The sequence below is a fragment of the Ammospiza caudacuta genome, chromosome 10 (genome assembly GCF_027887145.1).
Source record: "Ammospiza caudacuta isolate bAmmCau1 chromosome 10, bAmmCau1.pri, whole genome shotgun sequence".
Classification (NCBI taxonomy): Eukaryota; Metazoa; Chordata; class Aves; order Passeriformes; family Passerellidae; genus Ammospiza; species Ammospiza caudacuta.
This window is the reverse complement of record NC_080602.1, coordinates 24847310-24872441: the sequence shown is the minus strand read 5'-3', so window position 1 is coordinate 24872441 and position 25132 is coordinate 24847310. Positions and strand designations below refer to the sequence as shown.

The window sequence follows — 25132 nt, the reverse complement described above, 5'->3', positions numbered from 1 at the left end:
ACACAGACAACAAGGGGAACACGTCCCCATCACCACTGTGCCACTCAGCAGGCCTGAGGACACTGTCAGAGAGTAAAACATTTCCTCACCAGTTCCTCCCTCACCAGCTTCACACAGGACATGGAGCAAACTGCGGTGCCGAGACCTTGGGATATGCCCATGGAACTCAAACCACATCCAGCAAGGAGGGCTGTGACAGACAGTGACTTGTGAGGGCAGCTTCTTACCTTAACACCCAGGCAGAGCAAAGTCGGTCCAAACCATTCCTGCCAGCTGTGTTTGCACCAGAAAATAGAATGATGGAGACATAAAAGACATTTTCATGGCAGGAAACATAAATATTCCATGCCATGTTTCAAAGCTGTATTTCTCAATTTGAAAAACATCAAAATAGGGTTTTTTTAAGTGTCAAAAGCCAGATGTTTCAGAATAAAACAGCAGAATAAGACCTGACATGTAACAATGTTTTCCAATGCAGTGCTTCCAAACCAGTTGTTTTCACAATTTTTCATTTGCCCCCTCTCCACCCAGTCTTATCCTTGCAAGCAGAATTTTTATTTTCCAACCAGGTACTTCCCAAAAGAAAGAATTTTGAGCAATAAATCAGATCTTGTTAAATAAATAGAAGGATTTAGCTACACACAAGATCTGATCCAAAACAGAACAGGGTGTAAATTTATAAAGAAATAGTTCTCTCAGATTTAAATACCAGGTGTGTGGATATATTTATTCCCAAATGAAATTAAAGGAATTAAATTCTTTCGTAACAAGGCACTTTTATTCTGGAATAGGAGCATCCACATATGAAATTAATCAAGAATAGCTAAAGCCATAGTAAGGTCTCAGGCTACTGACTGTAAGTGAAAACAGTAAATTCATTCTGCCTCTTGCAATTCCTTGCTACATAACACACCAGATCCCCCTGGATAAATGTTCCTGTAAGTAAAAGACCAGTCCCAGCATGTCTGTGAACACCTCATGATAATACTTCAATGAGATGGACTGGAATCAATATTTTCCATCTTGGCAACTCGGGGCCAGCGAGCAGGAGCTGGGCAGGGCGGGCAGCCAGCGCGACAGCGGCGCGGCGGGGAGCACAGCTGGCACAACACTGACCTGGAAAGACATTTCTAGCTAGCAGGTATCAGTTCCTGCACCATCTGAGCCTCCTGGAGGGAGGAGGGAAAAAGGAGATAATTAAATAGAGGTTTTCAATTCAAACCTTCTCCAAAGTATCTTTATAGGGATCAGACAGAAATTTGGCTACAGTCTAGACCGAGCTACTGGAGACATTTGAGCCCCCACGTTTCATGGAGGCTTAAGAGCCAGGATTAGATAGTGCTAGATCTAAAAACCTGATACAAAATACTGATTTAATATACATTAATTCAAGTTAGATATCCCTCAGTTCATCTGCAGCCAGAACAGAGCACATATTTGTGATCCAAATAATTGTGCAGAAATGTGATTAGGTGGTGTCTCTGGTGGAGCACAAACCTGTGTCACTGTGCAGGTAACAAACTGCTCTAATATTGGCCATAACAGGGTCTGTTTTCCAACCAGAAAGCAGAACAACATTTTCTGGTCAGGAGTGAGGACTGAGGGAGGAAACAAGGGCTATTATTTACAACTATACAGGCAGAGAAACAGAAGAGGCATTACACTGTGAAGAGTAATGAGCGTGTCAGAAGTATAAAATCAATCTTAATTCTACAAAGATGTAGGATACAACTAAACTCCCTATTGGGCAGTTACTCAGTTTTTATAGAAACAAAGATATAGAACAGTAAGGTATGAATATAGAGAATAATTCATCTTGGTACTTTTAGACATGGGGTTCTCTACTGCATACAACCCACTGTTTTTTATCCTGCTTTAAAAGGAGCATTTACCTGGAATTCATATAGGAGACCTTGCCAGCCCTATTCCAAGCCAGGCTTTCTGAAGAAAGTTAAAGCTGTTTTTCTTGGTAATTCTTCTCTTCATGTATCATCCCCATTGATTCAGCTTTTTCCAAAATGAAACTGGAGAGCCAACAGAGACACAGCAAAATCAAAGGCAGCCAAATTCAAGGCCATGCTCAGACTGCTTTGGAACTTCAGTGCCAGCAAAGCAATCACAGTTATCACAAACTGATCTAACAGTATTCAGCTTGATTCTTCTAATGGCTTGAACAATAAAAATCAATGGTTAGACCTCTGTAGTACAGAGGAAACCTAGTAAGATTTAAATGATAGCTACAAATGCCGAATTTTTGGAATTCAAAACACAAAAAAACCAAAATGGGGCATATTTGATACAATTAGTTGATATTTATCCCTAGAAGGAACACTGGTCATCTTCTTAAATTTATTTTTTCACGAGATCCGGGCAATGTCGTCAGCATCTTTAGACCATACCTGCATTTTGTGATGAATTATGAGCTCTCTTTCTCATTCTTAAACAAAATGTTAGTGATCCCAGTGGACCCTATGTGCACCAAAATGAGATTTAACAATGCATTTTTTTGCTTTCTTAATCAAATAACTTGATTTGCTGTTATAATACTGCACTTAGAGAGCATTCATAGTGCTGATCAATAAACAAACACAGTATTGCATTTTTCATTACAAGAGAGCTTTCTCAACTGATCTTGAGAAAAAAGATTAACCCTCCTAATAACTTGGTGAAGTTCACAGCAAATGACAGCAGAACACCTTGGGGTGTCCTGTGGCAGGGCCAGGATTTGGATGATGCTGATGGGTCCCTCCCAGCTCAGCACACTCTGTGATTCCATGGCCAGTCCTCAGCACGTGGCTGTAGTCATATTTAGCACCAGGACAGGGCTCCACGAGTGGCAGCTTTCTCTGGCAGAAAGAGCCAGTCAATATTTACATTCCTCATGAACATACAAAAGAGCATCAGGGTACTTGAGAAATTAGCCCTTGATTGCCACTTGGACGGCATCATCAGAAAGGCAAATCACTTCAGCACCTCCAACAACAGAACTGTTCTTGAGACTCGAGATCTCTCACAGATGTGTCAAGGTCTTTGCCTGGGAGCAGGAGGTGCCTGAAGGGCACAATGGGTGCTGAAAGAGCCTGACGTTTATTATTTAAAATGTGAAAAGATAAAAAAAGCATATGGTCAACTCCTGCTTTCTTTCTTGCTGAAGCAGCAGACAGAAATCTGATAGTCCTGAGCCAGCTAGAGGGAGGATTGGTGGGGTTCTTCAGTACAGGCTAGAGAGGGTTCTACTGCAACATTAAACTGTTGCTGAAGTTGGGGGACACAGATGCAGTGGGTTCAACATGGCATTCAAGTTTTCAAAATGTCACCACGCAGAACAGCCCTAAATCTTGGCTTAGAAGTCACAAAACATCCAGTGCCTTTCCAAGTGAGATCTCAGCTCCTCTCATTTCCTGCATACAATAGCATTATTCACTCACTGAAGTTTCCACTTAGCTTGCATTTATGCCAAGTACTTTTAATTGCAAAGGAAAAGGATGTTAAGCTCTCCCGTTTCTTTCTTTCTAATTCATAAGGGACACATCAGTGGCTGGTAAAAGTTATAGGTTAAGGGTTGTTCTCCCATTTATTAAGGGACTTACATCCTTCTCCTGCTGCCAGGCAAACAGAGGTTACCTCCATTGCAAGGGCAGGAAAAGTTACCTTGTCATTTGTAAAATACAAAAAAAGGCAAATAATTGTAAACTAACTACCAAACAGGCTTCAGGGAAATCTGGACAGCACCTAAAACTGCAAGGTTTACAACTGATCTGAGTGACCTTGGGCACCACAGGTCTCACTGGAGAATGCATACTGAGTATTCACCCAACACACTCACAGAAATCCAGGCAGCATCCAGCTCAGAGAACTCATCACAACATGGAGAGCAGCAGCTTTGACTGAAGCAAAATGCTGCATAGCAAGGAGTGAAACAACTGGAAAAACAGATGCTTAATTTCTACTTATTTTTGGCAGCCTTGTTCCCGTGATATCTGTTAAATGAGGAAAAAAAGCTGCTGAATGCTGCTTAGTAAGGAATCCATGAACCACAGCCTCATCTCTGGACTGTCAGGGTGGCAGTACAGCCCTACAGAAACTTATTTTCCTTTTGATCAATCCACGGAAGGGTCTGAAGTAACGTTTCCATATGGGTTTTGCTCCTATTATGCAAGATCTGATGAACTACATTGTCTGAGACAAAGGGATTAAATGAATTGAAGTGGTGTTTTGGGCTTGGGAGTGCTTTTAGTGTCTTCACCCCACCTCTTCAGCCTTGGGACAAGAGACTTATTAGCTAATTACCATGCAAATGAACTGAAATGTAAATTAAATGCTACATTCTAACATAGCTTAATAGTCCCAGGAGCAAGAATTTAGTTAATTTTAATGAATGGTAATTCTATCCAAAAATATAGTTTATTAACAAGCACATACAATAATTCGCACCACTAACTTTAAATAAACCATCTAGCAAGCTCACCTTCACACTAAGTGACATTTGGTTAATACAGAGCAAGAAAGCAATGCACATGTGCTTTCCACAGACACAGAATGAACTCAGTTGCAAACAGAGTTCAAGTTATAATCCAAAAAAGGGCACATAAAAGCAAAAGCAATGAAGACTTCACATGAACATTGCCATTTCTTTCCACCAGACCTTTGGTCTCCTACAAAATAGGTCTGTAATACAAAAAAGTAATAAAAACTCTGGATTCAATTTATTCAGCCTCTTCTATCACAAGTTAACCATAACATTTTGCAACAACATGAGTAGTATTAAGAGGGAGGTAAGAGGCAAAGATAGTCACATCTTGGAATTATGGAAGTGCAGCTGCAGACACAGCAGCAGCCATGGATTCTGGTGTCATCCCAGTTTTTGCAAGAAATACAAAGATGGCAACACACATTCCTCCCTCTCATCAACTAGAACTTGACCCATCATCCACTGACATCAGGGCAAAAATTCTTCTGTTATCAGTGGTATTGTGGTGGGCCAAAGTGGCCTTCAAAAGCCAGTTCTCCTCTCTAGTGACAGGTTTGTCACTGCAGGCTTCAGCTGGGCTGTGCTGTCAGTAGAACCTGACACGCTGCTCCCACACGGGTGTTAGAACAGTCCTGTGCTCCCCTCAATGCCAGAAAAAGGGATTCAGCAGAATTCAATCTGCAGGAATTGAAGCCAACTTGGCAATAAACAGCACTGCTCTGCTCAGAGCAACATCTCAACCTCACCACAACCAAGTAAATAGAAGGCTGGTAATGAACCGTGTTAAGAGCCCAGGAGAAGCATCAAAACAGAAAAATACACATTTCTTTATATTAGACCTTGCTCTTTGCACAGGAAAGGGCATTTCTGATCCTCTGAGAGATGATGAGGAAGGTTCCCAGGAACTGCGCTCTGAATGTAACAGTGTCCATGGCAAAAACCCTCAAAAGGATTTTTAAACAAAGCCAGAGATTCCTCCATTTCCTTCATGGCAGAACCAAAAGCTACCTCTATATAGGGTTGGAATTTTATTAACATGGTGCTTACTATCACAACTTAAACAAAAGTTATGGCTGTGATCCCTAATTATAATTGTAGTTAATCCTTACTTAGAAAAATTTTATAGCAGTATCAATGGGACTTATTTTATCTCATCCCTCTCCTGCACCTTTCTCTTTGTAATGCCTTGAGAAAAAAGAAATCAAAAAACTTTTCCTGCTTCCACCCTAAGTGAAGAATTAAGATCTACTGTTAACAACAAAAAAAACTTTTTAGATGGTAATTGTTTTCAAAATCTGGCACCTGATGTTTTGCAGTACACAGAAAAAATTACCTAGGTGGGAGCTAACCTGACAAACCAGAGCAAGAAATCAAAAATTACCCAGAAACAAACCATCTACAGAGAAGTCCAAGCACTGTGGCATCTTGAAAAACCAGTGATGCACAGTTCAATCAGCAACAAAATCCCTCTCTGCAATTTGCATAGCTGGCTCTCATGCTTGCTGGTTATGAAATACTCTTACAGCAGAACAACTTTAGAAAAATTTGGACAAGTGAGAATGGAGTTATTTTAATCTAGAAGAATATCACCCAAAGATACAGATGAATACAAACACTGTTCATACAAAAAAACCCCAAAACATCAAACATGAACTTAAGCTGCATTCTCAGTCTATATATTGGCTTTCCCCTTCTTTGTTTTATAAAAATAGGGTATGACATTTCAGCTTCAATTGCATGTTTAAGTCATTTATTTATTGAACATTCCATTCTTGAAATATCATCTATTAAAGTGTTAGTTAAGATTCATCCTGCTTATAGAACAGGCTAAGTTTCTTCTGAACTGCACTTGGAGACAATAATAAAGAGACTGATGCAGACTCAATAAGAAATAATTAGATTATGGGAAGAAGAAAAAAAAAAAAATAGTTATAATAATAAAATCTAGCTTCACTCTTCTTGACTCCTAATAAAACAAATGCTGATGTCTTTTAGGTGATCACAGCCAGATTTAACTCCAAAATAGTATTTACAGACTGAATTCAGATATAAACTGTGATTTCAAGTCTACAACTTGCTATAAAAAGAGGACAAAACTTCCAAGAAAACATCTCCTTCAAAGACAGAGGAAGCCACAGTAAAAATTAATACTGAAAAATCCTGATCAGAGTATTGTATAAAAATTACCATCTGTAACACTACCATAGCTTTTATCATCTGTTTTTACAAAAGTGGATTTTGTCCTACACTTGCACATTTCTGATACAGATATAATTGTAAATGGGCAGTTTACATCTCAGCTCTGAGGTACTGAAGGAAAAGGATAAAGCTGAAGGTGGATTTTGCTGCCTCAGCAGTGAACCCTGTGGGGTGGCTGGGCCTGCTGGGATTCCAACTTGGAAACAAACCTGGGAAACGACACAGACAGAAATCCAAAAGCACCAAGGCTGCTTGGAGATGGCTCTTTCCCCTACTGCAAAGCAGATTCAATAAATGGTATTTATTTTAGAAAGTTTCACAATTCTTAAGCAGTAGATGATACTTGCATTCCTGAATGATTAAGTTCTACATTTCTTAATGCTAATTCAACTCTCTAAAACCAACCCAATAAAACCAGGAAAGATTTTTACAAGTTACATGCACAACCTAAAAATTCCACCCTCAAAACTGCCTTTTTGGTACTCTCTTAAGCTCTTAAGATACTCTATTTATTGAAGAGATGCCAGGAAGCCTGCAGAGGGAACAAATGCTTCTTTGGCAACAGGAAAACATTTTAATGCCTCCTGCCTTCAAAGTACGCACACCTCACCACAACATATGCTAATACACTACCAAATAAGTCTCTTTATCTTGCCATTTTTATAACAAACTGTTTCATTCATATCTATTTCAGCTTGTAACTACCTACTGCACAGAGCAGCACACTGTGCTAAATCAACAAGTGGTTTATACCTAAGAAATAGAAAGTAAAAAAAAAAAAAGAACAAATTATATTTAAAAAATATTATATATTCAAAAAGAAATCAAAAGGGGCCGATCATGTATAAACTGTTTTAGTATAAAATCAAAATGTTTAGTCACGTAGGCATTTTGGGCCTTTTTTCCATCCTTCATTCTTTATTTAAAATAAACAAGATGTAACAAAAAGAGATTCCCACAAATATGATAGTGAGTGGCAATTTGCACCAAATCTGCCATTAATGTATGAAAACAAATGTGCCAGCCCTTCTGTGCAGGTATCCATGTGTGCAAATATACCTGTGCATGGAGATACACACCTGCTCCTGGACTTCCAGCCTTCTCCAAGGCACACAATCCACTGACACACTTGGATAAATCAGCCAAATGCTGAATCTAGAAAAAGATCAAGACCAGCTCTTTGCAGATCTATAGCCTGCAACTGTAAAAATACAATAAATATAAAGGTTTACTATCATATTACTAGTTGGATTTTTTCCAAGGGAAATTGATACTTAAAGTTGTCTTCTTCCTGAAGAATTTCATGGAACAAAAGGAGAACTATTTCTAAAAATAAAGCAATGAAAATAAAGACAACACACCCTCAAACATGCTGGAGCAAGAGTCCTTAGTGTAGGCATCAGTACCAGCCTTCACTGAAACAGGATCTTCAGTCTCCAGACATATCCTAGTTACTCCCATTAAATAACTGTGGTATTTAATGATACTAGAAAGAAAGATCTGCTTTTAGCATGGGGATTTAAATACCACAGAGAACTGTCAAAGACTTGGTATACAACTGGGATAACTCTGCTGCAGTAAACATTAAGATGAGAGAGAGAAAGTAAGGCTGAATTCTATGGAAAAGTCACTGGGATCCATCAAAGGTTTCTGCAGGCTTACAGCAATACACCTGATTGCAGCTGTACAGGGGAAGAGGATAGGGATGAATAAGTGAAAATTTGTTTGCCATAACTGAACTTTTCTTTTTCCAGTTAGAGGAATGCAACTGCCTCAAATGATGCAATGGGTCAACCTGAAATCAGGCACATTTGAAAAATACTGGAAATCCTGAAGTCAGAGCCTGTGAATGTGTTTGGTTTGTGTGCTGCCTTGGAGGAGAAAGAAATTAATACTTTTAAAAGCTCGGTATTTACACTTCTGAAAAGTTCCTGCAGTTCATCCAGATTTGATAGGGCAGGATTTAAGTGCCTCAGAGTGTTCCTGACTGGGCACTTCTGCTGCTTTGGCACAAGCACACACGGTATTCCAGTACCACAGGGACACAGCATCGAACGCAGCTTTACACTGGCACCACTCCTGAGGAGGTTGAAATGTTTATCAACTCAGTAGGTCAAAAGTCTGCAGACACTGGGTGGAGCAGCAGTATGCCACAAAACTAACAGTTGTCCTCCTAGAAGAAAAAAAACAACAAAAGGAGGGGGGGGGAACAGTTGTCAGTAAAGATTAAAGCTCCTGGCTGCATTCCACACAGACAACGTGCTGGTTTGTAAAATACAGGATTAGCCCATCTCCACAGCCCAGAAAAAGCACAGGTTCATCTGCTGTCTCTGAGTGCCTGACACCAAGGCAGGGAAACACTGTAGGGGTTCTCAAAACCTTCCTGGTTTCTTATGCACTGGGTTTAGAGCAGCAGTGTGTGGTTTTTCTCTCTGAGCAGGGTGTGCCTGAGTGTCACAGCCAGCAGGTTTAGCAGCTGACAGGAAAATAGCTGGGCAGCCTTGGCCCTGCTCGTGTGTTTCTTAAATTACTGCTTGTAGGCATGACATGACTGAAGGGCAGTGTCCTCCCTGGTTAGCAGAGTGAACAAGCAGATCTTCAGAAAGGATGAGTGACAGGCAGTGCTGTCACACCGTGCCACGCAGTGCAGCAGGGATGGCACTGTGCAAGTGTGATCCGAGCCTCACAGTGACCCTGCTCCTGCTCCAGCCTGGCAGGGACTGAGATATCTGCCTTCAAAATGTTCAGATCTGTTCTTCACTAACCCAGAAATCACACTTTACCCAGTGCTCATGGCATCTGTGCTTCTTCAGCTACAGAAATCCAGTCCAACACGTAACTCTCCTTCCCTCTAAGAAAATACAGAATGTGATACGGAAATCCAGGCAGGAGTTTACTGGCATGGGTGTGGCATGTGCTAATCAGTGCTGTTGAAATGCCCAGGATCCTACCCTGTGTGTTTTCATGGTCACTTTAAGCTGTTTAGAACAGAAACCCTGTCCTTCACATCTTTCTAAACCAGCTATCGCACCTCCACAATTCCACATAATCTTACCATGTCAAGTGCACAAGCTACAGAGATAAGGATGACAGGCTGCCCTGTTTAGATCTCATTTTCTGTGGATTTGCATCAAATGTCAGCTACTTAAGATTGGATTCATTAAAGGCATTTTGCAGAACACAGTACATTCTTGTCTAAGGGAAGAAATGATAACTATTTTTGAAACAAGTGAAAACCATGCAGAAATACGTATTTTTAATTATTACATTTTTGAATGTTAATATGGTGTTCTCCCAAAACAGCTCTAAAGTATGTTTTTGTGGAGTCTTATATTTTATAATTCCTAAAGGTGTCTACTGATAATGTCTATCATCTTGTAACTGTATCTTCTACAATGAGCAATGCTTAGCAATTAATTACAAAGTAGTCCAAACTCTCACATTGTTGAATTATTCAGGATAATAGATGGATTTAGTGACTAGCCAGTAGTTTTCCATAATTTTCTTAGAAAATGACACTGTTGAATGTTTGAAAGAGATTCTTTATAGCATGATTATAACATGACTAAGAGTATTATGACTGTAATATGGAAGTTAATTATTTCACTCAACACGAAATCCACTGAATTTCGACATATGACTGAAGTGTAACAGAGTGGCAAATTGAAGTGTGCAATCTCTGCAATCAGATCTTTCTAAGAAAGATGGCTTTTCCAAAATAGCATTTATGCAGCCCTCTGGCTGCTGCCCAGATTTGGCATACCTAAGTTGTTTCATTTCATAAAGCTGAATTGCTTACAAATCAGATGCTTCTCATGTTACAAACTCACAGCAAAACAGGTTGGGATACAGCTGTGTAAAACAGGTACCATCAACCTGAACCACCCATTAGTCTCTTCTCTTTTATTGATGATCTTCCCATGGAAAAGCTTCTTTTAATGGAAGATCAAATCCACTATCAAATCAATGGATTTCCACAGACCAGGAACTAAGTGGTGTTCCTGCATTAGACAGGAACTTATACTTTAGGTATATGCTTTGTAATTAATGGCTTGACTGGAATTCTCTAACAAGAATCTAACATCACCTTTTCTTGTTTAACTCCAAGTGAATAAGCTTTAAACTCCCTTTATTACCTTTCAAATAGCACAAGCTGAAATTCCTCAGATGATGCTTTTCCACTGCAGAAACTGGATTCATTGATATTATGGCTCATGGAAGGCTACAGTATCCACTCAGACTAATAAGGATTAGGGAAAGAATCACTGCAAAGCAATCAGGACTCACCTTAAAGGTATTTTATATCTTTATCTACATGAAGGCAACATTCCCTGAACTATATCCCTATTTTGAGTCCCTTCTATGACTGTACTGTCCAGTAGGCCAGCAAGTCTGTGTGGGCTTGTGCACTTGACTTGTGAATCTTGTAGACACTCTCACAACTGCTACAACCATAAAACTGAAGTATTATTAAAAACATGTATTGCTACAAAATATATGTTCCTATGCAGAATGCTTCCACAGCATATCTCAGTTAATTAGTGTGGAAATTAAAACAAGAGTATTTTACTGCAGAACATTTTAATTAAGCTCTAGCTTTAGAGTTTTTTTCCATCTTGATCCTGCAGCACTTTTTGTTTGGAGGTGGCAATCTGAAGCCAGAGACCATCAGGGCAATTACTGGTGTTAGGTACCACTTCCTTCCCAGGGCACAGAGCTGCCAGGCATGTGCTGCACTACCACAAACAGCTCAATCCCTCCTATCCAAACCCCTTCCTGTCTTACACCAGGCTGAGACAAGCATATCTGAAGACCCTTTTAAGAGTCTAACAGAAATATTTTGGTTGACTCATGAATAAAATATTTGTCAACATATACATGCAATCACAGGCTAGGGACTTTAGATCTGAAATGCTAAGTTTTAAAAAAAATATCCTTAAGAATATGCTTTGTTCCATAAGGTGTTTTTCTTCCTAGATGAAACCCCAGTGTAATTTCCTGTATAATTACCCTTGATGCAATCCTGCCATTGGAGTTTCCCTCAAGGGAAAGAGCTTTGGGTAGACAATGGTAAACATAGGCTGGCTGCAGCGGTGGCAGTGTCCCAAGGGACAGTGCAGCAATTCCAAGAGGCTTTTGGGTAGTGAGATTGGAGTCAGAAAGTTTAAATCTAGAGAAGAAAAGAAACAAAAAATATTTATAATAAAATGATTGCATGATAAAGGCAAACACAAGCATGATCCATGAACAATTCAGAAAACAGCTGCCTCACATTCTTAAGGTTTTGTCAAAACAACAATGAGGTAATACAAATTACCACAATTAGAGTGAGGCACACAGTGCTTTCCATGTCTAAATTCAAAAAGTTGAAGTTAAATGTACAAATTTAGCATCTGTGGGAATAAGTTTAACTGGGCTAAAATACCCAGGTGAAAATATTATAGTTTGAGCAAATATTAGAAAGGATTAAAAGATAATGAAGGATTTTTAGACACAGAGATATCTAGACATGTTTAGTAACTAATAGTAATACATTATGAAAAGGACATCAGTAGTATTTTATTAAAATATTTCAGCAACCAATCCAGCAGGATAGCTAACCTCACTACAAAGCCCAAACTCCATCATCAGCAAAAAGAGATTTGCAGTATTTGGAATTACTTGAAATTCAATCCAGCCCAGCATAATTCTCACAGGCCCAACCAAAGAGACCACTCTAAAAAGATCAATACATTGCTCATCTGTTAAGTGTTCCCCCACAGCCTACAGGATGCCATCATTTTCACCAAAAGGGACTCCAGGGTCATTTCCTGGGAAAGAGCCATCACTTTCCCAGGCCTGGCCCAAACCACACAGTGTTTTATAAATTAAACCCCACATGCTAATCTCCATCTAGAAACTGAGAGACAGCAAGACAGGTGAGTGAGTTTAGGTGCTGAGTAATCAAGACAAGATGCAGTACCTGATAAATCAGTTTTATGGTATCACACTGGTTTCAGCTTTCCACCTCTTCAAGGCTGAACCCCAGACACAATGTACCACAAGGGCCCCAAGGAGGGGACGAGCAGGACATGTGCGTCAGAAAGAAAAGGTCACACTCTGCAGAGTGTGCAAAGACTGAGGAAAAGTAGTCCAGTCACTTCTGTCACTTCCCCAGCAGCTGCCAAGTATTTAACAGCACTCTTGAAACTGCAAATTTAGGCAGTGACAGATGAAATCTGCTACTTTAATCATATGTGCCACCTGCTTCCCCAGCACAGCATTATCATACACCTGTCTGACACAGGCCCTGCTCCTGCTCACCAAAACCGGGCTGTTGCAGTGCTAATGCCCACAGTCTTTAATAAGGTCACTCAGAACAGGACACAGCTAGAGTTGGGTGTATATGGATATATAAATCCATCTTTTTCAGGTTCTGCATCTTGGCTGAAAATGGGTGTAACCCTCACAGCCTTGTATAAAACTGTTTACAAACCATCCCTTAAACTGATTCTGCAGTACCACCTTCCCATTCCCACACCAAAGTTCACTGGCATCTTCAGGAACCACATCCACACAGCTGGATTCCAGAAATGACTGTGCAAGTCACAAGTGGGTGAGAAAAGGCAGACTCCTTGTACACTTCTCCTGGTGAAGCAGTGAGGATTTACTCCAGGGGCCAAGGTACAAAGAGACCCTTTCCATAACCCCTCTAATCCTCCCACTGGAACTCTCCACTCTTCCGCTTTCTCCTTTGACCTTTAAAGCTGAGAGTTCCCAAGATAACATCAACAGTGGGGAGTCACAACACATCCAGATCTGAGAGGATCTGCAGGTTATCATCAGATATTGCTAACTCATGTGATTGCATGATGCAGAACCAGATGAGCCAAGGGCCACTTTAGAGCAGAGAGCCTGAATTGGGGCAGAACTAAAGCAGCTCAGCTGTCACGCTGTGTTGAAATGGCCGAGGGCTGCTTGCATTTCTTCTGCCTTATGTATAACAAGTCTGCCAGTTTAGGAGTGTGCTGCCTGGCAAGGAGCTGCATTGTTGGCTGATGCATCTGATCTTGCCTCAGGAACTGTATTTCTCATCTCCTATTTCCATTAAAGAGTTTCTCCTGCAAAAAAAAGTGTCCTTCTTCATACAGGCTTCAAGTAAGAAACCATCTATAAGCACCACTTGACTTCAGAATTAGTCTTTGGAACTCTGGTTTTTGATATTGGACACTTTTGTTCTAATGCAGCATTTCAAACATAATTTGATTAAATAAATCTTTTAAAATATAAATCCTTGCCCAAGCCTTTGAAGAACTGTTAAAAATGTTCCTATCACTGCGAGAAAACACTTTCACTCTTTCTGTAATCTGAAAAATGCAGAAAATTTCATACCTTTCAAAAACCTGTAGTAGGTGTTATAGAGGGTCCTCATGGCCAGTTCTTGCAAAGGCAGGACATGATCTGTTTCTGTCCCTATAGATTTCACCTCTGCTGGCAGGAACACAGTTAACTGGCCTGATGAAAAAGAGAGCAGTTTCACCTCTGAAACTTGAATTGGAGAACCACAACTAGAAGGACACAAGACATTTAGAAAGTGGTTAGAAAAAAAATCATAAAAGTAACTTTACAGGGAAACCCAGATGACCAACCCAAAGTAAGCCTGATACTGCTCTCCAGTGCAGCACCCCTCAAGGATTCCTTGCAGAGAGCAGTGCATGGTGGGGTTGACCTTTAAAGGTCCCTTCTCAAACTATTCTATGATTCTATGTTTCTACAGATTCCCACCTTCTGTGATGTGCTAGACATGGGACATTTGGAGGAATTACTCATCAAATAACATAAAGAGATGAGAACACACCCAAGGGGGTGAACCACGTATGCTACGTGCTCATGACTTTGCCACGTGACAATCTCTTTTAGCCTCTTCTAGTAAATCCTTTACTGAGGGGAGCAGTTTCCTACCCAACAGTTTGCTTCTCGTGTCTTGGATCAACCAGCTGAAAACAATCATGGATTTCTTAACCATAACACATGAGGCAAACTCCCGCCCCCCAAAAGTATTTTAAGTGCCACTGGGTAATTCTGTACTACACCTTTCCCCATCCAGAGTTCCCTTGGAGGGCATGGGGTGGGCAGATGAAGGAAAAATAAAAACAACAGCCATGCTGTAGTGGGAAGATATCCTAATAAGTCTATAAGCCTTGCCCTTCCCAAATCATATATGGAAAGGGAAGGTTATTTGGATCCAGAGAGAGAAACTTAGCTTGTAGTAAAAATAATAACTCTTTACGTGATCACTGTTGCAAGCGATCATACCAGAGAGACACGCATAGGAAAATTCTACTAAGAGGTTGGGGAAGTCAACAGGGGAATTGGAATTGTTTATGACAACTGAAATTTGAAGCCAAGAGCAACTTGTTAGGGCCAGTCCTAACAAATGGAACAGAAACACAAATTTGTCAGCCTTCCCAGATGTTAGACCTAAAACGGAGGTAACCACTCTCAACCTTATCAGATGTGAAAGAAGTCTCATAGTACTTGTCTGACAACAAAAATCTCATCTCTTCTGATTAAAGGAGAAACAGCCCAGAGAAACAACCAAAATACAGCAGCATTAAACAGCAAGCAAGTCAATAGGCCTCTTGCTAAATATTTAATACTTTCCCATTCGTGAAGTTAAAATATAAGTGGGAATTGAGAGATCCAGTATTCCAATGATCCATTCCCAAAGAGTTAGTTATCACAATAAATAAATCTATAATGTTGTATTTTCAAGCTGAATAACTCCATACCAACCACACCAAGGAACAAACCCTGAACTCCTTACAGCAGTTCAGAGCTGGGACATTTGGTCTACTTTATGTAAAGGGTGAGGCTATTAATGCCACACATAAAATCCATGGAGGTTAAAAATTGGAATAGAGGATGGTCTAAACAGCTGGGGAAAAATAGGAGCTGCAGAAGAAGCCTGGTGGATAAATATGTGAGGGGAAAAAAAAGCTGAGACCACCTATTGGCTGCCTTCAACAAGACTGACAAATCCCTAACTGGGGACTATGAAATCCAATCTGCAAAAAATAAGATCAAAATTTATTTTGAGTGCTGAGATCATCACCTCTCATATAAAAGACTTTTTTCAGTCAGTCTGACTGCAGGATGCCCAGACAGAGATTCAATACTTACACAAGGCAATTTATATTCTATTTTCAGAAATCAAGCTTTATGTCAGTAACAGCAGCTTGTCAGATTTTATTCTCCAGTGGAGGGCCAGACAGAGCACTAAAGCCTGGATCTTCAACTCTTGCCTGACCCATGAAAACCTTAGCCTGGTTACTAACGCTTTCTTGGAAAGAACACAGAAATTCTTCACATGACCATTATTACACAATTTTCAAGTCTCTTAGCACATTAACAAATAAAACCTTTGGTTTCTTAACAATATATACGTGCTCTTCTCCTACTGGAATTTTTTTCTTAAAAATAATTTGTAATGTTTCAAGATGGTTTCACAACAAAGACAAGGATCTGTTTAGTGCACAAATACAAGCATTTTTCTTACTAGAAATTATCCCTTTTTACTATTCATTATTAAGGAAGAAAATCACTTTTCATTCCACAGAGGCATTACAAGAATCAATTTCATTGCAACACTTGCAACTCCTCTAGTCTCTTCTATACCAGATTTTTAAGACTAGATTATATAATTCTGTACTAGATTTATAATATAATATCAGAAACAGTAGCAGGTGGTCTCACCAGCACTGTACATGTAAGAACAGCAAAAAGAACTGGTAAGATCTTCACAAAGGTCAGTGCAAAGATAAAATTCTTTTCACTGAGTATAAAATGAAAACTTAAAAAAACCCCCAAAAACCAAAACACCATGGCTGTTGTATAAAACCACCTGAAAGGCAGGACAGTTGGACCACCTCGTGCATTATCATTACTATTTTTGGTCACAATCAATACAATTCTGTTAAATTTAAGGTCAATTTAATGTCTGTCTAACAATTTACAATCAGTTCTGAAAGAAAAAAGGCTAGAATTTCTCCTTCCTGAAAAACGAAATTAGTAAAAGCTTGCGAGTCACACAGTTCAGCAGAACTGTAATCCAACTGCAAGTATTTAAATATCACCAAGCAGCTGACATGGGAATATTAGAAAAACCTTAAAATGCCAAGACTCAGCATCTCCCATATTGCAGCAGAGTGCAGGCTGTAGAGAGGGAATTTATATTTAATGCGAGATCTGCTGAGAGTGAGCATACCAGAAATTTATAATTAGATGGTAATGGGGACAATCCTCTTCTGATCAGTTTTACACCAGCAAGGCTCCATTCATCAGGGGTGCTGATCCTAATTTATGCCAGTGTCAGGGCAGAAAGAATTAAGCCAGTGTCCTACACAGACCACTTTTTTCTTGCATTCTAACCACAAACATGAGACAGCCCAGGATATTTTTAAAATCCACATATAAAAATAAACCTGTCAATCCATAACTCCTAAAAAAAGTCACTTTAGTTAGTAGGTAGCAAGACCTACAAGAAGTTGATACTGGGATGTAAAATGCGTGAAGGAGCTGTACATAACTTTTCAAGATATGACCAACAACTTACAGAAATGTGAGCATTTAGAAACAAAGAGATGCAGCAATATATTAAAATTATTTTGCTCTTTCTTTAGTTCTGGAAACTCTATGAAGCCTACACTTTTGGCCAACTTTTAAAGTCAGCTCTAGACCTTACATTATTATTACAAATTCTTTCAGAGTAACTTCACTGTTATGCCTTAATACTAAAATAGTCAAAAGTCAGCAATTAACACAGAAGATTTATTACAAAAATAAAACCGAGCAGGGAGCTGCAGTAATCGCCTCCAAGTAACATCAGCACTGGATCAATCACAGACACATAAAAAATAACTAGCTGCATCACACAGGAGAAGTTTTACAAGGACAGGTACACAATGAGTCTGAATGAATTCATACCTACCCACTGCAACCAATGACTTTATTATACAGATAAGATGGGAGGCCTTTCAGGTGAATGTTGTTATCCACATAAACATACTGGAGCTCTCGAGAACGACCTAAATCTGGGTTTAGAAAACAAGAAAAGTCAAGGGGAGAAAGGATGACATAGTGACAATTATAAGCAAAGAAATTCTCTTTAATTATAAATAAGCTAATCAGACTCAATGTAAGCAAACATAAATTAGTACTTCTCAGTTGTAAAATTTCAGCCAATGGTTTTATTATGGATGAGCTGAAAAGCTGTTTAGAAGCAAGCATTTCAAATTACTAAAACAAAACAAAGCCCCCTTTCAGAAGCCTTGAAAATCCCATTATAAATAATTAAATTTTAACATTGACAAACTCTGAAGTCAGTTTGAAGAAGCAAAGGGACAATTGATTTCAAATCCTCCGTGCATACTTCAAGTTCATAAGGTCAAACCTGCTTTCATTAACTGGCCTCATGTCAGTGAAATCACAGCTTCTCTATCTTTGGGAAAGTGGGCAAGACAGACACAAGAATGTGCTCTGTCCCCCTCCTTCTCTTCTCCAAGGAGAGATCCTTGCTGGGATTCATTAGCCTTAACCAAATACAAGTGCAGTCATTCAGAAATGAGTCTGTGTGGTGCAGGGAATTACAGAGCCCCAGAAAACACAAAGCATTAAACTGCAGAATGTTAGACATCAAAAGTTGTGGCTGCAATAAATGATCAATACTTCTGCAGGTGTGCTGATTGCATTACTGCTCTTAAAATATTCATGGCTGGTAGTCAAAAGAAGCAAGTACAGCATGATTAAGTAATGCCTTCATGGACTAGAAATCTATTAAGATACCTCTGGATAGAAGCATATCAGTATGGATCTATTTTATTTTGCTTAAAAATTAAAATTAAATGGGAAAATTTAGGTTTCTTGGAAGAATTCTCAGAAATGAGAATTTTGCTTATTAGCAAGGTCTAGTGAGTGGTAAAACTGTCTGCTATGAAGAGAAGTGAAAAACAAATGAGAGACATTTCAAAAAACACTAAACTGAACAAAACAGAAAAGTCTGAAAGAGTTCTGGACTAATAAGAAAGCTGATGTGCAGGATCAGCTGGGCAGCCCAACTCATCTGACACTCCCATGCCCTTTGAGACACTGGGTAGGAAAAGGTTTCTATGTTTAGTGCAAAGCACAAACCAGGAGAACAAAGTCTGAAAGCCTCTGCCCGGGATGGGAGAGCTGTGACCCAGACAAACTGCATCATGAAGAACACAAATAATCTGTGTGCCTCCCAACTTGTTAAACTTTCATGAGGACCTTAGAGAGACTAAGATAAACAAGCATTTGGCTGCATCAGCCACAGCAAGACAATACTAATATTGACTAATTCTGACTTCCATCTTTATCAGTTACCTTGGCTGGCAGAAATAAGGGTAACTGGAGAAATGGGCACAGCTTCTGTCCCCTTTGTAATCATGACCAAGAATAAAAATTAAAACAAACCCCATGATATTTCTATTCAGAAATTATATTTGGAATACTGATCTCTTCTCATTCCCTGCTACAACAATAGGTAACACAAAGCCTTCTTTATTACTGAATAGTTTTATCGTACACAAGAGCCCTAAATACCACTTAGTGCAGATATTTTGGGTAATCCCTCCCCAGATGTGTGTCCATCTGAAAATACACTGAATGTCTTCAGCTGTCACCCACTCAAATGGCAGCTGTGAACACCAGAAACCTTAAAAGTTTGTGCTGAGGAGTGGCACAATATCAAATCTTTGATCTGAAGAAGTGGTGACGATACCAACAGAGAACCAAGAGACTCTTTTTCTAAAATAAAAGTGTTAATGGATAAAAAAAAGAGTTTTGGTGTTTTTTCCCCTTTAACACAGACCCTTGCTTTGCAACAGTCTGCAGGGGTTTCAGGGACCATAATCTGGGCTTTGTTCAAAGCAGAGTCACTGGACATCAAGGGACACATTCAACCATCAAATGCTGCTTTGACCCTGTCCCAGAGACATTCCAGCTCCCAGAACTATCTGCTGCATCCATCAAGTGTCCTGCCTCAGGATGGGAGCACAAATCCCTCTGCTGACTGATGGGCACTGCTGGAGATGCTGCTGAGCATCACCTCAACCAGATGATTTATTTGGGCTCACCACTGCAGGGCTGAAAATAGTTTAGTGAAGTTCTGGGATATTTTTAGATGAAACAAAACCCCATTGTTATCCTACAATGAATAAAAATACTGCAACACAGAAGCAATGTAACACAATAAAATATTGTAGGGCTGGTGAGGAATCAGCCAATACAATTTAAAGCAGGTAGCAGGTGGATGGGACATGTAATGTTCAGAGAATGTACCCTCGTGTTGCAGAAGCCAGTTAGACTAAAACCAGCAGGAAACTATGGGTTGCTGGGGTAGCTTGAATGTGCTACTGTTTAACTTATTAATTTAGAGAATGGCAGAAAATTTTTAAAAGAGGCTCATCTTGCTGGTTTCTACACAGATGTATGCAAATGGGCTGAAAATCAGGCAAGTCAAAAAAAGCCCTAAAGCTGTTCTTTTCATATGCACTGAGAGGGGGGAGTGAGGCTGCATCTCATCTCTTCCCTCTGTCTTTATCTTATGCTATGTTTAGATTCTAAGTTCTGAGTTGACTGCATTTCCTAGGTAATTAAAGCAAATTTTTGGATGTTAGACAAAATATCTCAGTAGGAAAAATTCAATTCCCAAAGCCAAATAGCCTGTAACTATAAATGTTCCTTTGATAGAGTTTCTTTGCATTAAATAACCAAGCAACTTCTAGACTCCAAAAGATTTTTTCTCAGTTTCAAACATTATCCATAAAGTTTAAATTTTAATAAATCATCACTTTGAAAGGCTCTTTGTATCTCATCCACATTAATTTTTATGTCTTATATCAGCCAACAAATATTGTTAAAAGTTCTCTAAAAACCATGCTTCTGAAGAACTCGGTGCAATAAGGAAGCTGCCCATCTCTGAAAAGGCTAAAGCTACAAAGAAGGTTTTCATGTGGCTTTTGCAAGCACTGTACTGTGTCTAAAACATTTCCACTTTCCTCCTTCCAGCCTCCCAGATCAAAGACCTCTCTCCCAGAAATGACCAAATGCCATGAGTCCTGAACAAACCCCAATTCTATTTTTTTTTCTTTTTCTCCCTCTTTTTTTTTTTTTCCTTTTTTTTTTTAACCTCAGGGCCCTGGCATATGCATTCCACATGGCTGAAGATGGAACAAAAGCCCTTGTGTGGCTGCACTGATGCTCTTTTAACCATACTGCGAGGGCATGGACACAAAAGCAGCATATACTGAGGTAGAATAAGACCTTTGTTTACCACTGATAATTACTAGACCCATTTTCTAAATAAAAAGTGCACATAAATCCTCAAATAAAGTGATATAATACTGAATATTTGCTGTCATAACATCCCCTATACTGCCAGTACACTTGAGAATTTATGGCCTATTTTAATTATATTTGTACTTTATTACACAAATGATTTTTATTTTTGCAGTGTCATCAGATTCACATTCTGCTTGCAGTGGAATTTGTTTTCAGGCACCCGAGCACTCGGTAATGCTAAAATTTAAAGTTAATTTTCTGTCAAAAGATAATTTATGTTGTAAGTAGATTGATATACAATGATCAGCAGATTTCTAATACCATTTACTAAGGGAGCATGAAGTTACCATGACAATAATACAACTGATCAGGATGCAGCTTCCAGTTCAACTTACACATATAATTTTTGGAGTTGTTCTTAAAAATTAGTTTCTTAGGAAGACCCAAAGGCTGAGATCCATAATGTCTCATTTCTTTTAGTACAAACTGAAATACTGAAAAATTATTTTTACAAAACACTGGCATATCCAAGATTTAGGTGTATTCTGCAAAACAAATTACTAATTCACTGTTGTTTACCCATCTGTTTGTTTATGGTCCTGTTCTGAAAGTCACAGAGTGGGATCAGGTATTTTTGCTGTATTTTAAAACTGATTAACAGTGTTACACTGTTTTTTCCAAGACATGTGCCTGCAAACTTTTAAAAGAATGTACAGGGCAAAGAAGCTCCTGATCCCTGTCCAGCAGGGCTGTGCTGCTGCTGGAATAAACCTTGCACCCATCAATCCAGAACAGGAAAATGCAGATTTCCACTACATTCACACGAGGCTCTGCTGGCAGCTACGAGGGACAAACTTGGACAAGGCAGAACAGACTCCTGGTTGACAGAGTAGATGTCACCCACCATGTGAAATAAATGAAGTAAATAATGCTTTAAAAAGCATTAAACAACTTGTTTCAAACCTATTTCTTTTAACATGGACATATCTAATAAAAAAAGAAAAACCCTCAACCATTCTGTCAGGAGATGAATAAATTCTCTGCTTTTCAACACAGCTCCCTAATTGCAAAAAATTGTTTTGACAATATTTGCTTGACTATCACTTGAAAGTATTTATGCAGTATTTTTCACCATTATTTAGCATCCTTATCAGTCATTAACTGGTAAAGTGAAGTTGGATGTAAGAATACACACAAAAGCCCCACCAGCCAACATGTGCAGCAAGCAGAAGTAATGCTACAATTATGTTTAACTTCAGCAATATTCCAAGACAAATATTTTCCCAAGCAACAGAAGATAGATTTAATCTTTTTGCTTTTCAATGCACTCTCTCTTCTACTTTATTTCATCACATCTTGACCACTCTGAAGCCTTCTGATTCTTCAGAGGAAGGATTAAACATTTACATTTATACTGTGCTGCTTTTCCTCTGAACTCTAGGATTTATGATTCAGTTTCATATCCACAGATAGCAAATTATCTCCAAATGTTCACCAGTGAGTCACTATTAAGAACTACTGAACAAGGTCAATTGACAGTCTTTGATGTTTCCCGTTATTTTAAAAGTTCCTTTTGAATGTTTTGAATTTGAGTCTAAAAATAAAGAAAAAAGAAGGTGTGTCATTATATTAGAGATTTATTTCCTCCTTTTGAACTTAAAACTTTGGCAGATCTATGGCTCATCCAGGTCACGGCTCGCTCACAGGTAAGCTACTAGCGGAGAGCAAAAGTAGCAAAAACTTTTATCCTTTAAAATTTCACATCTCATCTTACTGAATTTTTGCAAAATTAAAATTGTTTAACTTCCTCTCTCATGGCAGTTAAAAATATTTGCCAAAATAAGGCAAGGCAATTTGCTTGTTTTAGTAGTGTGGAATCTGGATGATGCATCCTGGAACTCGTTTTCTCATTTATATAATGACATATGCTGGGACATAACTGCAACACTTTGTCTGGAGACATTATTTGCACTTACTTTCCAGCAATAAAAACTAAGGTGATAAAAAATTCAGAAAGATCAGTAAGTTCTTTAAAAACTGAACTGCTAGTACTGAAAAGATTAAGTTAAACCTACACAAGGTAATTAATTTAGAAATTATGATCTCATTTTTAGCCATCTCAATTTCCAGCTTCTTTCCAATGTGATTATCATAACTTAATCTGCACCTAATTAACACCAAACTCTGTATTCTAGAGAAAGTATTAATGGCTATTCAGATGGCAGGGCAGCTCTGCATGTGTGTCTGTATCCCAGCTGAGATTAGCCCGTGGCAGGGCTGAAAAGTGACAAGTTCAGGGAGGAGGATTTGTTTTCCCCGAAGGGAACACACAGTGACTGCCCCCAACAAACCCCCACACACTGACTGCACCTCCCACTCCTGACCTGCTTCCACTCTTCCAAATTTTCAAAGGGTTGAGCAAAAGGCTCATCAATTCCTCCCTGGGCTACTACTGTGGAAATTTTGATGGATGCCTGTACACAGCACAAACTAAACCTGCACTGGATTATGTGGTACTGACACTCCTAATGCTGAAAAGTAATTTATATGGAGTTACTGGGACTCCACAACAAGTTTTAAACCATACTTGAGGAATCTTAGTTAAATCATCAGATCCAGCAAACAGAAACAGATCATTACCCAAAGTGGTGGAACTCAGATTACACAGTACTATATTTAAGCACATCATTTAAACTTTTTCCCCGCGGTTAGCTAAAAATAAAGCAAATTTGATAGATTTAAAAAAAAAAAACCACGAAACCTTAACCTGCATTTTTTTTATTAACATATTTTCCAACAATATGATCCCTGTGACAGCTCCATAAACAGAGTCTGCGGGGACCACCAAAGAAACTCACTTGTTGCTTTGTTTTTCACGTCTGGGGCAGTTTGTTTTGCTGCCTGCCACCCCCCCAGGTGGGCACTCACCGAGGGGCAGGAAGGCCAGGCGGTTGCCAGCCATGGAGAGCTCGTTGAGGCTGGGCAGCTGGCACAGGTGGCGGGGCACAGACCACAGGTGGTTCCTGTCTGCAGTCAGGTACTGCAGGGAAAGGCACATGTGCAGCCTCTCGGGTAACGTCATCAGGCGGTTGGTGGAGATGTCCAGGGTCTGCAGCTCCCGCAGGTCTCCGACCTCTGCGCAACAGGCAAGGCAATTGTAACTGCTGACATAAAAACCCTCACAAAATTAAAATTAAAGCTCATCAGCAATGCTGCTTTTCTGTAGATACTGTTCTATCAATCCATGCTGAGAACTGATACTGATTGATGCCTTGTGAAGGCTGACCTAGAACAGACCTAGATGCTGGACATATTTACAGAATAAAGTAGGGATTTATTAAAAGGATCTCCTCAATGGATCCACCTTGGGCAGCACCAGAGCCCAGCCAGGGCTGCACCCAAGATGAACCAAAATGGCCCCAAAATGCATGGCCGGGCACGGGCTCTGTCCCTGGGATCAGCTCTGCTCCATTTGCACCTTGCAGTTCATTGTCCCATTGCAGCTTGAGCCCAGGCAGTCCCACCCTGCTTGTTTTTCTCTCTCCAGTCCACGGGGTTTGTGCTCCTGGGCTGAGATTTGGGTCATTTGTCCTTGGTGCCCACCTGGAGCAGGAATTGTTTTGTGTCCCTGCTCTGTGAAGAGAGCTCATCACGCCCTAACAGGAAGCTCAAACATACAGACTAAATCAGCACAGAACATGAAAAATATAAAAGCTAAAACCTGAGGCATCATGCTAATCTCCATCATCTTCATGTCTCAAAAAAGATTTCCAATACGAACGTGATGGAGATTATCAGTATCAGTTAGGAACCTTTATCAGTATGTTTGAGATCTTTCACAGAGCATTCCTGAATTGGGACAATTACTACTGCCAAAATACCAAGCATTTTCCTAGAGCAAAATTAGAATGAGAGGAAAAAAAAACCCAAATCAAAATGCAAACAAAAACACATTACAAAGCTTGCTGATATTGAGAGTGTTTTGCACAACCCCAAATTCGGGAAAATTCAAAGGAATTTTCTTTTTAAATATTGAGGATGCAATGAAGGATTACTTAAAATTCTCTTGCAAGAAGAGTTACAAACACATGCATAGCACTTCTTGCTTAGTGACAGTCT

General features: G+C 39.5%; 1 protein-coding gene across 5 annotated transcripts in view; it reads right to left on the bottom strand.

The window, feature by feature from the left end:
- Nucleotides 1–7568: 7568 nt before the first annotated feature.
- LRRC28 (leucine rich repeat containing 28) overlaps nt 7569–25132 on the bottom strand; it is a 48581-nt gene continuing 31017 nt past the window's right edge. For all 5 annotated transcript variants that reach the window (XM_058811398.1, XM_058811399.1, XM_058811400.1 and 2 more), the window contains 5 exons: nt 23942–24148; nt 17640–17742; nt 14042–14217; nt 11681–11840; nt 7569–8843 (listed from right to left, as the gene is read on the bottom strand). In XM_058811398.1, coding sequence (XP_058667381.1) covers nt 8771–8843; nt 11681–11840; nt 14042–14217; nt 17640–17742; nt 23942–24148 — 719 coding nt within the window. In that variant the 3' untranslated portion in view covers nt 7569–8770. The remainder of the gene's footprint in view (nt 8844–11680; nt 11841–14041; nt 14218–17639; nt 17743–23941; nt 24149–25132) is intronic.